This window comes from Falco punctatus (assembly GCF_963210335.1).
Source record: "Falco punctatus genome assembly, chromosome: 6".
Taxonomy (NCBI): domain Eukaryota; kingdom Metazoa; phylum Chordata; class Aves; order Falconiformes; family Falconidae; genus Falco; species Falco punctatus.
Genome location: NC_137585.1, coordinates 36,067,532 through 36,082,042, shown reverse-complemented (window position 1 = coordinate 36,082,042; position 14,511 = coordinate 36,067,532). Strand labels below are relative to the sequence as shown.

The following is a 14,511-nucleotide window of genomic DNA, read 5'->3' as shown; positions in this document are numbered from 1 at the left end:
CCCGTCTTCCATTTTGTTTATATAGGCGGTTTCAGCTTTTGGTTACTTGTTTAAAACCTCTGCAAAACTCAAAACCAAAATTATTTCAGCTAACCTATTTTAGCCACAATCCTCATTCCCTGTTCAAGTATTTTGATGTTGACAACATGGGTAGTTTTTAGGTTCTCCATTTTAACCACCTCAACTTTTATTTCTTCTGAATACACATCTTCAAGTATTTCATTTTGACTCATAATTCCCCTTCCTTTTCCAACAGTTCTGATCATGCTCCAAGTCTTGGCTGAAGTCAACGAAAAATACCCTCTAGGATGAAAGATTCTTACCTTTGGTTTTTTGATCTGTGACCTGCAAATTAAGAGCAAGAATGTAAATAAAGTTTTAAGAACCTCAAAACACACACTGAACAGGCCGAGCTAAATCATAACCTTAATTTACTAGCACAAGAACAGTATTTGTCATTGCATGAAAATAATCAGCTGATGAACTACAAGTCTAAACAGTATTCCTAGTCATATATATGATGTTTTCAAAAATACTACAGCTCCTCTAATACCTCTGCCTGATGCAAGGTTTCTTGGCAGAAGCAGTAGTTATTTCACTCATGATTTTGAGTATTCACCCCATCCTCATTTGAAACACGGACTTCCAAAGCACAAATGAACATATGCGATAGCACTACAGTTCTTTCAGATTTTGGAGGTGAAGTTTACAGTTAAAGTATAACAAAAACTTCATTTTGTGAGAGTATCCTTAGCACATACTGTTGGGGCTATCAATGGAATTCCCACAGCAGTAACCAGAGGTGAGAACAGCGGTCTCTCTGCCATCTTCCCATTTCACCTGTCCTATGACATCTCTTCCAGGAGAAGAAATTCTAAACCTTACTGGATTCATTGCCACAATTACAAAAAGTACCAGCAATACCTATAAAGCACCAGATTTCAGAATCTCTTGAATGCAATAAGAAGTTGATTACTGAAGTGAGCCATTGTGCTGGCCAGCATACTCCATATGTGGCTTTGCTGTACTTCTACATTCTTTCTGCACAGTAGATTTCAAGCTACCGTAGAGAAAAACATACCACTGGTATACTCTCTGGAATCATGTGTATTGTAGTATGTTTTGAACCTGTCGATCATGAGTTTCACTACACAATAATGGAAAAACCCTAAAGATCATCATGTGTCAGGGTCTATGACACCTATTCTTTAAAGAAATTGCTGAACTAGTCCATAATTCTGGAAAGCACACTGTGGCAGTGTACAATAATGGAAGCACAAGTAAAAAGCAGTTTATTGTTTAAACCAAGCCAGAACTCCTTTGTATGGTAAAGAACAAAAAGACAAACTGCACTGAATTGCTATGGCATCATTTACTTTGCAAAGATAAACACTGCAATATGCAAAGCAGAACATTAACTATAATACAAATCCTAAAGCATCATAACCTCACAGAATTACATACTAAAAAGTCTCCAAGACAATAAAAATGCACCTGAACCAAAACTGCATCTGTACCAAGACATGAATTTTCACTTCACTTAAGAAAAATACATCTTCCTTAACACAGTGAATTCTGTTAAGCACTTGAGTGACTCTCATGCTCCAGTACTAAAGGAAAAGGAAGAGGTGGGGAGAAATACTCATTATTTGTTTTTCTGATTTTTGTCATCTAGAATACAAAAGCTGAGAAAATGTGACAGTGTCTCTGATCTACAGCTGTCATCTCTCTGTGGACAACCTATAAGCATCAGCAGGGCAGGAGGAGCTATAATGAATGGTGAGGTGCAATCAAACTGAGCCTTCTGACAAGCTACCAGACAGTCCCTGGGACACCAGCCACAGGAATTTAGTCTGTGAATTTGCTTGCATAACCTCTGTTGAAGTGATGTTTTTAAATTTATTTTTTAAGTTCCAGAAGATCCAGACAGAAACAATTGTTTCATGCTATATAAACACTATTTGAGAAAGGTAACCCCAAATCATTACTGCTTATTTGGTGAACACCACCACAGTCACCAAGAAAACACACACACACCCCCAACTCATTCTCTCTCTCTCTCTCTCTCTCTCATGTTCTGCCCATTCGGTTGCCTACTTTGCTATTCATAGGTATCACAAAGTATTACTGTTAAGTTTGGTCTCTAGATTAACTTATTTAGTGTTTACCCTTCCCAAGATTTTGGCAAAATATCATACCATTCCATCATACTGAATAACTTAGTAGGTGAGGGACCACACAGGAAAGCTGGCAAATGTCCTTTGTATTCAAAGTACCAATTCCTCAGTAAACACTGTTATCAAGACAATCGGTACAACCTTCTCAAGTTTCTCTTGTATCATTGAATATCAGCATATAATTCTCAAGCCACTAGCCTTATTTACCAGGGTCTGCTCCTCCTGGTTCCTCCATATACTCCAACATTAAACAACAGCAATACTGAGGGAAAAAGACACTGAAGAAACCTTATTCTGTAGCTACTGAGTGTTACGGTATTATTGGGAATGTATGAGCCAAATGTCTGGATAAAGACAACAGAAATAACACTGGTTTATCTGCTCCTCAATTAAACTGTTAAGACTCAAATTGGTGAAAAAGCAAGATTTAAAAAGACCATGGATAAGCCAAAATTTAACTGAAATCAGTGCTGGCTGTTCTCAGCAGAAACTTACAGAGTAACATCTGATCTTTCATAGTATCTGTTGTATTGAAGCAACTGAAAAACAGAGACTACTGAAAGGAATTACCGCCTTTGCTCTCAATTTCACATAATCAGTGAGGTTGGAAGAGACAGCCTCTGGAAATCTAGTCCACAGTTCCCAACCCTGCTCCCCACCCACCCCCAGGAGTCTCCCCAGCTCAAAGCAAAGTCATCACAAACAGATTGCACAGGGCCACATCCAATTAGTTTTTCAGCATCTCCAAAGATGAAGGCACCACGATCCCTCAAGGACACCTGTTCCAGTGGTTGCTTCCCAGTCACACACATGCATTAAAAAAGTCTTTTTATGATTAACTGGAATTTCCTGTATTTCAATTCATACACAATACCTTGTGCCTTGTCACTGGGTGCCACTGAGAAGAGCCTGCCTCCATATTCTTGACCCCCCTCCCACGAAGTATTTATACACATAGATTGATAAGATCCCCCAAGCCTTCTCTTCTCCAGACTGAAGAGTCCTAGCTTTCTCTGCCTCTCCTCATTTGTCAGATGCTCCAGTCTCTTAATCATCTATAGGGACCTTTTGTTGGACCCAATCCAGGATGGTTACATCTGTCTTGTACTGGCAAGCCCAGAACTAGACAGAAAGAATTTTACCACTAAAAAATATAGATAACGCTGCAAGAGACTCAAGTTCATATGTCAAGTTAACTCCTAGAATATCTAATAGATTTTCAGCAAAACAGAGAGCTTCAATACACCAAGTGTTCAAACCCATTTTCTGAGCAAAAACTATTTTCAGTGACTTATCAAGTCTCCATGGCTCAAACTCAAACTGATACACTTCAACAAAAGTGCTATTAGCTACAGAAAATGCAAAACCTAAGTGTTACTTAACAAAAAAATAAAAGGAACCCTCAGCAGTAAATATCTCACATAAACTTCCTTAAGAACTTACCAAAAACCCCCAAACAAGTATCTTCTTATTTTAAAATATATTTAATCAATTTTCCTGCAAGAACTGAAAAAGCCTGGCAGCATTTCTGTCTTCAAACACCTCAAAACAGCAAGAGTTTCACAGATCAAGAGAGCTCATATTCAGTAACTTAAGTTTAATTCTTTCTATCAAAAAAATTATTTTAGTTCACGTGACACACCAAGCAGAAAAAATGTCCAAGTTAAACGCTTAAGTTCCAGGAGAATTATGCAAAAAATAGTCTTTAATGAAGCATCACTAAACAATAGCGTTTTTAAGCTAAAATACAAACAATTTAGCATCTTGCCACCCCCAATACTATTTATGCTCCAGCTGGACAAAGAATTCAGGTATCAAAACCTACCTTCTGAGCAGATTCCTTCTTTTTCTTATCCTCTTTCTTCCTTTTCTTGTCTTCCATTAACTGTTCTTCCCTTTCTTGCTCCTTCTCTCTGCCAAAACATGAAAACAACAGTATGAGAACATAGCTGTGTAAGAACAGCCACATGTACTGTATCACTCTTCCCACCAAGAAATGAAGTCAAGATACCAGATTCTTATCACCATATTTCATTTGCTTTTGAGGGTTTCAGTGTAACTGAGATAATCAGTGTGCCCACAATCACGTCACTTGCTGTATAAGGAAAAGTCCTTTATTCCGATGAGGCCTCTTATGGCAGTACCCTATATAAATTAACTACATCCCCGATATTAGAAAATAAATCTTCAAGACATTTTGGCTGAAGTACCCTTTTAATTGGGTTGTGCTATTACTTAATGAACAGTCTCATGAATCTTTCATATGGTAAAAAAACGGGAAGTTGTAATTTAATATAAGATGGTTTGGTCTGATACAACATTTGTCTTCACAAGGGAAAGAGATTATTCTATTGCCTGTAGCTATGTCACTTGTAAGAGACTAGAAGTGTCATATCAAATCAAAACCATCATTTATTATACAAATCACGGATTTAATTTCTAGCCTATTGTACCCACCCACAGAATTTTTGTGATGAAACTTGTAATATAAATTACTTTCCAGGGAATCTATTTTTTCCACAAGAAAATTCTTTCAAAAAAGGAAGAAAGATATGTGCAGCTGCTATTGTTGTCAAGCTATCATCTTGTTGCTATGTTTCATATCAAATATGAAAGTACCAGAGAATGGTTAATCTACTGCATATATGCTATTGGCTGAGCTGTTTCTATGGTGAATCACATTTTTGTTAACCAGTTCTCTCCACCTCCTTAAAAGTAAATTTAAGACCAAGTTTTCAGCTCACTTGGAATAATTTATTTTTATAGGGCAAGGTTAAGACAAAGACAACTAACGTAAAAAGATGACCTGACATATGAGGGGCAGGATCAGAGACCAAATATATGTGTACTTTAGAAGTGCAAACAACTAGCAAGTATAACCTGTGATCTTTCAGAACAAGATTTTATAAAAATCAGAGTAGTTTTATAAACAAAACTGGAGTTTATAATAGTACCAAACTATTTATTGTATTTATGCACAAGCCAAAGTTCTTTCTTGACCACTGTTTAAAAAGCTCAGAGTTGAGTTGGCTTTGCTGTTTTATCTCTCAGACCTTCCCTTCCATTGCATTTATATAGTATAGGTAACACTTTTGTTTGCATTTTCTCTAGATACTGCTGAGCCAGCGTACAAAGACACTTACATTAACTAATCAATTCCTACAAAAATATTTTGAGATGTTATGGGTTAATAGCTTCCTGATTGAGGACTTCAAAGAACTCTAAGGAGAAAATGTTCTATGGACAGTAATTAAATGTCTTCCTGGTTTCCTAAAGTTAGGCTCTCCTTCATGGACAGAGAAAATGGATAAAGGCAAGATGAGTCCTTAGTAACAACATCCTGAGGTTATTACCAAATACAATTCATACGTAACAGCAAATTCAGTCTGCATTTAAGAAAGTTTAAGGCAAGCATTCCACATGATATGGAACAGTGTTTTATGCACTCTGTCTGGTATTGCTTAAAGCCAGGTCAGTTCTTGTTCTCTTCTGTTCTCTACAAAACGTCAAAGCACACTTCCCAACCCTAAACTCTGTCACGAAAAAGCCCTGCAGGTTTTTCAGTTTTGCTGACAGTACAAGATGTGAAGCACTGGGGAGGTTAGTATACTTTGCACTGACTGTCATGGCACTGAGACAAAATTTTCCATTTCCTTTAAGCCACAGATTGTAGGCAATATGAAAAACCTCTCCAGTGACACCCTCATCTTTCGAAGTTACTATAACCTCAAATTAGGCTTACTACTTTTGCTACTGTCAAACTATGTGTGCTTTTTGGGCTGTAATACCAGTTACAAGTATACTATTTTCAAAAAAACTTTATTGCAGCAAAGTTTAAGCGCCATCTTAAAAGAGTTGCTGAAAAAGGGTAGGATCAAAATACAAAAATGACTTCCAGTAACTGCCTGGCACACAGGCAGCCTTCTTAAAAGCACCTTCCTTAGTTTTGTGAGCAGTAGGAGCAGGGAATGGAAAAAACATGAGAGAAAGGTCATATTCACAAAGCTGAAGTCTTACGATGACATGTAGCACTAATAATAAAAGCAGCCAAGGATAGAAGATCCATAGCTTGTAAGACACCTAGCTGTGGCCATCTGTCTTTGTGGTAAGTTCAGGGCAGGGAGATTGCTACCGCTGCTGCCTTGTTTTCAGACATATACGGGCAAATCTGTGGTACTAAGGCTGCTGAGAAGCCCTTTGTTTTAGATGACTACCTCCCCTCCTTCTGGTCTTTTAGTAGAGATGTGCATTTAATATTCTACTGGGCACATCAACAACTGCACTATAGCAATAATCAATACTTAGTAATTTAGGCTTCAATTCATGGAAGTACACACCTAAGTTTTACTGAGGTGGAAGGCATCTATCTGAACACTTGGGCTGCACCACATGCACAAGACCACAAAGTCTGTGACAAAGTGCAACTGAAACCTCACAAACATGTAGGAAGTATGAAGTTAACACTCTTCAAGTGACAGAGCAAGAATTGATGCTATAGACATGCTAACATAGTACCACTGTGTTGAAAGTTCACTGAGTAAGGAGTAGAAACAGCTTATTGCCCTTGTGGATATCACAGCTGCCATCTTCCCACTTCCACTCTTTGATGCATTTCACTAATATTTGAAGTTTTATCATCAATGGTTTCTCTTTTTCAGTTCTATGTAAGAAGCTAGCTGAACACACACTTAACTTGTGTGTTAAGTGTTCTGATAAATTTAACATAAACAAAGCTTTTAAATATCTCAACTCATTCAGAAGACAGTGCCGCTTATTAACCTTCTCTCGCTAGCTAAAAGATAATCCTTCCTGGCCTGGTCAAGAAAACTGGGGGGTCCATCATGTACATTCAGCAACCAGCTCCTTATACTGACAAGTTCAACATGGGGAGAAAAATCCATCAACTCCAAACGAGTGAATTTAGAGTAATACAATGGGGTGTGGTTCCGGTTTTTGTTACCGGTACGCAGTAATGGGAACACAGACACACCACAACCCTGAAGAGGAAGTTTGCTAAACACCCATCAGCAGCCAGCTTTTTACTCTAGGTTGCTTCAAGAAACCATGTATTGATTTTAAAAATACGACCTAATTGCACTTTATTTCCCACAAAATCTTAGAATCAAGATTATTGGAAAGTATTTAAAAAGTGTATTACAGACTTTAATTCCAAGTATTTAAAGTAAGGCACATTAACAGCTTACAAATTAAGGTAAGTTATAGGTTGTGCATTACTTATAAAAAACCAAACCCAAACAAACGCAGTAGCTATGATGCAGTGCACTCAATACCTTATCTAAGTTTTTATAAAAACCTCTTCTGGCTAAGACAAAAGCAATGATTTCAGAGAAAAAGAAGGTTCTTCAGCTAGTTAACTAGAAAAGTAACATAAAATACTTGTGAAGCCTATGTTATTAAAACAGATAGCCTTTTCCAGGGGTGGGGGGAAGTTATTCAAGAAGTGTTGTGCCCTCCCCCAAAACAATTTACCAGTTTTGGAAAATGTTAGTTTCCTGAAAAATTCTAATATAATATTAATTTTTCCAGAACACTTTTTTAAGAAGACTTTTCCTTGCAATGTATGCGCTTGAGGCACAGGTAGAGGACAGGAATTGTCTTCAAAGTTATTGCTATCAAACTGAACTGTGAGACAAGATGACATACTATACAATGCATGCTATCTTCTGGCGACACACTTTGATAGGCAGAGATAAAGCACCACACAATGTTTATTAGTCTACACAAAAAACCCCACAACCCTATGAAGTCACACTCAAACTAAAATTAAAAAAGTAAAATGTAAGAAATGAAAATTCCTACAAACTCCCAGCTCCTTCCACAGGGCTACAGGACAATAATGCAACCGCATCTGGAAGTTCCTTATAGTAAAGATGCAGGTTAGATACCAGTACTGTCAGTCACCTTCCCTCCTCTTGACCCCATGTTTTACTTTCTTTCAGTACAATTAGCTTGGTCTAGCTACACTGTAACACCACGCAGGAACAGCAGTAAACTTCTGTAAGGGCATCCTGTTCTCTGCACTGTAATGAACACAGGATGATTTACAAATCTGCTTCCAAATTGTGAGCCAACTTCTGTATATTCTTCCAGAATGAGGGATTCTGAAATTACACTTGTAGTATCAGCAGCACTTTAACAGAACAAGCTTTTAGCTATATAGCTACACAGTCACATTAACAACCTTTACGTTTTCCCTAAAGGCTATGCGAAATAATGATTTGAATCCATAGACCAGTCTCTCACTTAAGAGACAACACTTGAGCTACTAACTCTTTCTTACAGACAGGCCTCTAGTGATCCAAAATATCTGACCACAAATATATTTCTAATAGTTTAGAAATAGATGAAAAGACTCAAAAACTTGAGGGATGAAACCAGAAATATAATCTACAGTAAGGTATTGAACTTTGGTCAAGATTTGGAGCAAAAGTAATTTCCAGTGAACTCTTAGCTACAAATATCTAGCTTCTCAGCATTTCTTTAAGTTTCCTCAGTATTTTTGATAAATTACACAGCCTGGATACCAGCAGAATTTGGCATTGCACACTGGTATCTCAGATGTGTTGCAAAACACCTTTATAACAAGCTAAAGGCCAAGTACACTTGCAAGGCAAAAGCTCCTCTCAATCTATACAGGGACAAAAATCTTTTAAGACAAAAATAAGCCATCTTCAACAGTGCTATTTCACAAACAGCTTGCTGCTGCCACTGGAGAAGTAGATTTCATTTTCTTCCACTTTATTTTTCTTTATCAAGCTCTGTCTCTGACCTTCCCTTTCTTGAGTCTTCTCTGGAACTCAGCTGACTGTATAGCATCCAAATTCAATTCTCAAACTCATCTAGATAATTCCCCCTATTTTGTAAATGGAATTAGCTTAGAGTATTACCAGATGAACACCAGAAGTAGCACACATAAGCAGCAAGGAATCTTCTTTCAAAGGAGCATGTTAAAATTGGTTGCAACTGAATGAAACTGCACCTTACTGTATCACAACACCTCTCCACAGAGCACCCAGTTAAAATTCTCTAAATTGTATTACAGGAAGATCTACGAGTAAAAGTCAGTGTATTTCCTTTTGAAACAGACTCCTACATTGTTCTAATATATTAAGGAGACTGTTTCCTCTGAACTGTATTTAGTCCTTTACCCTATACTCTGCTCTGTGACAATTCTCCTAAAGGGGCTTTATTGGTACAATCCTCTAGCATTAGAGTATTTATATTAAAAAAACATTAAAAATCACAAGCTGATTAGAACTAAGGGTCATGAGCAATGAAGAAAAAGCATACTACAAGCTCCCAAATGAGTTCTTGCACCTTGAGCTATAAGCCTTTCTTGCTACAGCTAACACTGGCAGCCGACTGCTTCAAATGATCAAGGTGGATGAAAGCTTTTAAATCTTATCAGGAAGCTGGATGTCAGAGACTAAAAATGAACCAAAATTAAATGCACTGTTACTGGAGTGCAGAAATACTTAGTTTTACTTCTACTTTCATTCAATGTATCTCACTTAACAGACATGCTCCATTGTTTCAACAGCATGAGTGTGGCATGTCCAAACCCAAAAGTGTGCTTCAGCATATTCAAACAGAACATCAAAACAGAAGCAAGATGTAACGCAGCATGGGATAAATCCCAGGGGTTGACAGACCCTAAATTCCTGAAGGTAAAATTACTTCCACTAGACTAAGTCACATAAAGAGTTATGATCTTGCTGATCGAAAGATTCAAAAGGGGATTAATTAATTTTATTTAAACATGTGAAGATGCACAACAAAACAACCTTTCTTGTTAAGCAATGCTTGCATGCATAAACTAGATAGACATAAACCATACAAAAGCTGGTTAGATAGGAGATAGCCTTTAGAAAGTTGGTCTTTAGGTTGAACTGACAAAAATGGATGATGATGTTATTGTAGGCCAAATGAATTCTGATGCTTATAAGGAAAAAACCCGATCCTTCAGAGTAGCACTCTTGAAGATTCAAAGTATAAAGATTTCAAGAAGAAAAGTTACTTGTTTGCATGAAATAAGACTTAAGTTTACAGCATCACTGAACTACTGCAACATCCAAGGGAATAAACTACAGTTTAAAATCAACCAGTTCGTAAAAGTATGATTGTCCCACAGTTTTTGAATTCAAGTGAAATCAAGGTATCAGAACTCAGCCTTTCAATAGAGTATGAAAACTTTGATATTTGTAACACAAGTACATAGTATAACACAAGACAGACAATAAGTGTATCACCATCACCATCCCTAGCAAGCTATGGATTTTATACATAAAATATACATTTTACCTGTATTAAATAAGACTACTTTATAAAGTATGTTTTTAGAAATGCTCTGTAGTGTTTTCAAAATGCAAAAGATTATTGCTTATCAAGGAGTTGGAGTAAGCTGTTTTCTTCTCTTTGGCTGAAAACCAAAACAGCGTCACAGCAAGAAGTTTGCTTACTTTAAATAGCGTATCTGCAACAACTGATATGCTTTATCACAGCAAAACATCAGTAATTTGAAGCTGCTGCAGAAAATAACCAACTTTAAAACACTGGCATACTGAGTTCGCTAAAAGTACACTTTTCTAAAGAAAGACTCTTTAGAGACTGCTTTTAGACTTGCTAATAGAACAAGATTAATTCTTTTTGGACTGTGTACATATATAAACGCACATACACAATGATTTACGTAACAGAAAGAAAACAACTCTGACCATGAAGGGCTGTTTACTTCAAAGAACTGGGCAGTGTAAGACCTACCATACAACTAATATACATAAGGAGGTTTGTTCTCAACACTTCAGCAAATGGTTTGGGGGCAGGGAATCAATTTCAGTTTTATGAGTTTCCTGTTAGTAAAAAAAAACATGGATAGTCTAAAAACAGAACTCAAATTTAGTATTCCATACTATAATTACTCTTTACAGCTGTATCACTTGTCTACATTGAAAGAATTACTTCCAGGTACAATCTGAAGTTTCCAAATGTAAGCCACAGCTAATGAAAAGGAAAAACTTTAAGGAAATGGGTAGCTATAGCCAAAGTTCTAGAACTGAGCAAGCCTTCTCCCCTACTTCAGTCTTCAAATGCTTCAGAGCTCAGATCAGTAATTCTTAATTCATAGCATGTGCACTGATGCATATCAAAGACAGAGATAAAGTGTGTTTGGACAATTGTGAAATGCAGCAAAACCAGGCCAAGAATGGCAAAACACTAAGTTAGAAATCTGCCTGTAATTAATATAATAAATAAGTAATTTATCATATCAGAACATTCATTCAGCAAGACACAGTTCTACTCAGGACTTCAAGGTTTTATGTGACTACCAAGTCATCTTATTTTCCTCTAAATAACCTATTCACACATCTGGAAAGCTCCATTATCTGCAACTGCTTGCCAAGAAAAATACCTTCGTGGTTCTGCAAGCCACAGAAAATACACAGAAATGAACAAGTAACAAACAATATTCATCAGTAAATGGATAACGGCTACCATAATAAAATCTCAAAAAAAAATTAAAATCTGTCTCTGCTGCAGGGTTAGAGAGAAACAAGTAATTTTTTTTGTCAAGGGAAGAGCTGGTAATCCTCAAGATGTACAGTTGAGATCTCTATTCCACTACAAATTATCTACCCGGGTAATCTGTGCTCTTTCAAACCTAATTGTTGCTAAAGCCGAAATTTCAGCAGGTAAGAGGACAGACTACCTGTAAAAACATTTCTCTGTATCTTCCATTAAGCGAAGTCCTTTCATTTCTGTAACTATGGGTGTGTGGGCGGGGGAATATCAAAGCCTTGGACAGGTGATCGCTCTGAGAGAGCTACTGCTAAATTCTCCTTTGCATGTGAGACTTCTTTTCACCACCGAGTAAGAACACTTCACCTGCTTCAGTGTGCATACAGAAATACTTGCAAGTCCTACTTCGCCATACAACAAGGATCTGAAATGAATGCAGGCTGCCTGAGAAAAATGCCAGGTGTCGGATAAGGGATTGCTTATTAGTCTGCAAGTGCAGAATACAGAAGTATTTGCCAGTCTTGCTTTGTAGTAAAGGATTAAAAGATGTAAACTCTACTGGTTTTATAATCTCAAATGGTTTGCATGTCAGGTGAAAAAAAATCTGTCATTTGAAAACTAACAGAAGAAAAGTTACACAGAACATTTTCCCCTAAACAGTCCTTTCTAGTTTGTCTTTTTAAAATTACTTTTTAAACCAATTCATCTTTTGGAACTAAGTGATGCTTTCTGTGCTAGATACATGATACCCTTGCTGGTCTCACCATCCAATTCACAAATAATTCTGATTGAAGGGACCTCTGGAAGTCACCTGTAGTTTGGTCTAACCTCACAGTCAAAGCAGAACCATCACCAAGAAGGTTGTATCTCCAAGGATAGGGAGACAGGGACACTACCACCACTGTGGAGAGCTTAAATGCTTACCCGCCCCCTCCACCTCTTTTTATTTTTACTATATCCATTACATTTACCTCCCCCGGTACCTAATTAGAATTTCTTTTCTGCAACTTGTGTTCACTGTCTCTTATTTTATCACTGTGCACCACCTCCAGGAAAAGTCTGGCTCTCTATACCCTCTCATAGGCCGCTGAAGACAGCAGTACTATTTCCCCCTTAGCCTTCTATCTCTAAGGCTGAACAAATCCAGTTCTCTAAGCCTCTCCTTGTGCAAGATGTGCTCCAGAACACTAATCGTCTTAGTGACCATTTAGTATGCCAGTGTCCTTCCTGTATGAAAGCCAAAACTGGACACAGTATGTCAAAGGTGCGCTTCTAAGTGTTGAATAGAAAAGAATCACTTCTCTTGACCCACTGGCTATAGCCTTGCTAATACGACCCAGCACACAGTTGGTTTCTTACCATCAAGGACACACTGCTGACTCACATTCGACTTTTTCTTTGTTAGGACCTTCAGGTGTTTTCTCTGCAGAGCTACTTTCTAGCCAGAGAATGCCTGACCTATGCTATAGCACTGGGTTATTTTGCCCTAGGTGTAGTATTTTCCATTTACCTTTGTTGACTTTAAAGAGGTTTCTGTCAGATCATTTTCTCCAGCCTACTGAGTGGTTCCTGAACGGCAGTCTTACCATCCAGAGGTATCAACCACTGAGCTCAGTTTAGGATCACCTGCAAATGTGCTGATGGTACATTCCATCCATTAACCAGGTCATTAATACAGATGTCAAACATTATCAGCCCCATCGTTGACTCCCACGGGGCACCATACTGTCCAGCTGCCAGGGACTGTGCATCGCTGACCATACCCAGCTCTGTATCAGTGACTCTGGCAATCCAGCTCTGGAATCCTTTTTTAAAAAAAATGTGTTACCTTAAGAGCAGAATGAATAAGCATTTCTGTGCTTAGTGGTTCAGTGAGCAGGGAACTAATTACAGATATGTCTTCTGCAGAAGAACTGCAGCAGAAATCCCTAAATGAGCTACCCTCCTCTTCAGGTGTCTGTATCGGTACAGCATGGCATTTTGCAGCCCATATTGACTCCGCAAGTCAACCTCAAAGCTCTACCGGCAGCTTTACCAATGCTGCACCGGGGCTTTGAACTGGTATACAAATTGTGACACAAGTGAAGCTGCTGAGCATTGGTGCCACCTTAGTAATGCATTCTTGCAGGTATGTATGAAAAGCGCTAGAAAAAACACCTGTTTACTGTTAATCTTCTGACTGCAGTTAAAAAGCAAATGTTAACTCCTGACTATGGTGTAAACCTAATTTTAACAAAAGCGGCTCTGTACCTTACTAGATTACAAGCTTCTCTCTTAAATGCCAAGAATAGATATTTTTTTTTTTTTTAAATACTAAAAAAAGTCCCAAGAAACTAATCTATTTGCTATGGTAACTGTGCCACAGTACATACAACAATTACGACATTTGTTTTAATGTCAGAATGTGACATTTCAGAAAGATTACTGAAAAAGTATAATATACTTTTAGTTAAATTAAATGAAACATTCTCCTAGAACATTTCCTAGAACATCTGTGGCACCAGCACAGGCCACATAGACAGTAAGAAACTGGTTCATACAGAACCTTTGTAGTTACATTTAAAATACGTTTCAATATTTCTTGGATTATAATTGACATTTTTTCTCATTCATTAAAAAATGAGACCTAAAAGCCAGCCTCGTAAAAGATCCAAACTATCTGGACATACAGGACAGAATTTTAGGGAAAGGTGGAAATAACGAAAACATTAGGTAACATCACACTACAGTGTTATTGCTGTAGTTGAACACACTTTAAAATACTGGGGGTTTTCTCAACTGTCATGGTGTGGCACTT

At 37.6% G+C, this 14,511-nt stretch overlaps 1 protein-coding gene across 16 annotated transcripts in view; it reads right to left on the bottom strand.

The window, feature by feature from the left end:
• Positions 1–14,511, bottom strand: part of TNRC6B (trinucleotide repeat containing adaptor 6B) — a 146,072-nt gene that overhangs the window by 48,298 nt on the left and 83,263 nt on the right. For 15 of the 16 annotated variants that reach the window (XM_080392986.1, XM_080392994.1, XM_080392999.1 and 12 more), the window contains 2 exons: positions 4,003–4,090; positions 324–345 (listed from right to left, as the gene is read on the bottom strand). In XM_080392986.1, coding sequence (XP_080249112.1) covers positions 324–345; positions 4,003–4,090 — 110 coding nt within the window. Of the gene's footprint in view, positions 1–323; positions 346–4,002; positions 4,091–13,224; positions 13,319–14,511 lie in introns of those variants that run through there. The other variant, XM_080392992.1, reaches the window with a different exon arrangement.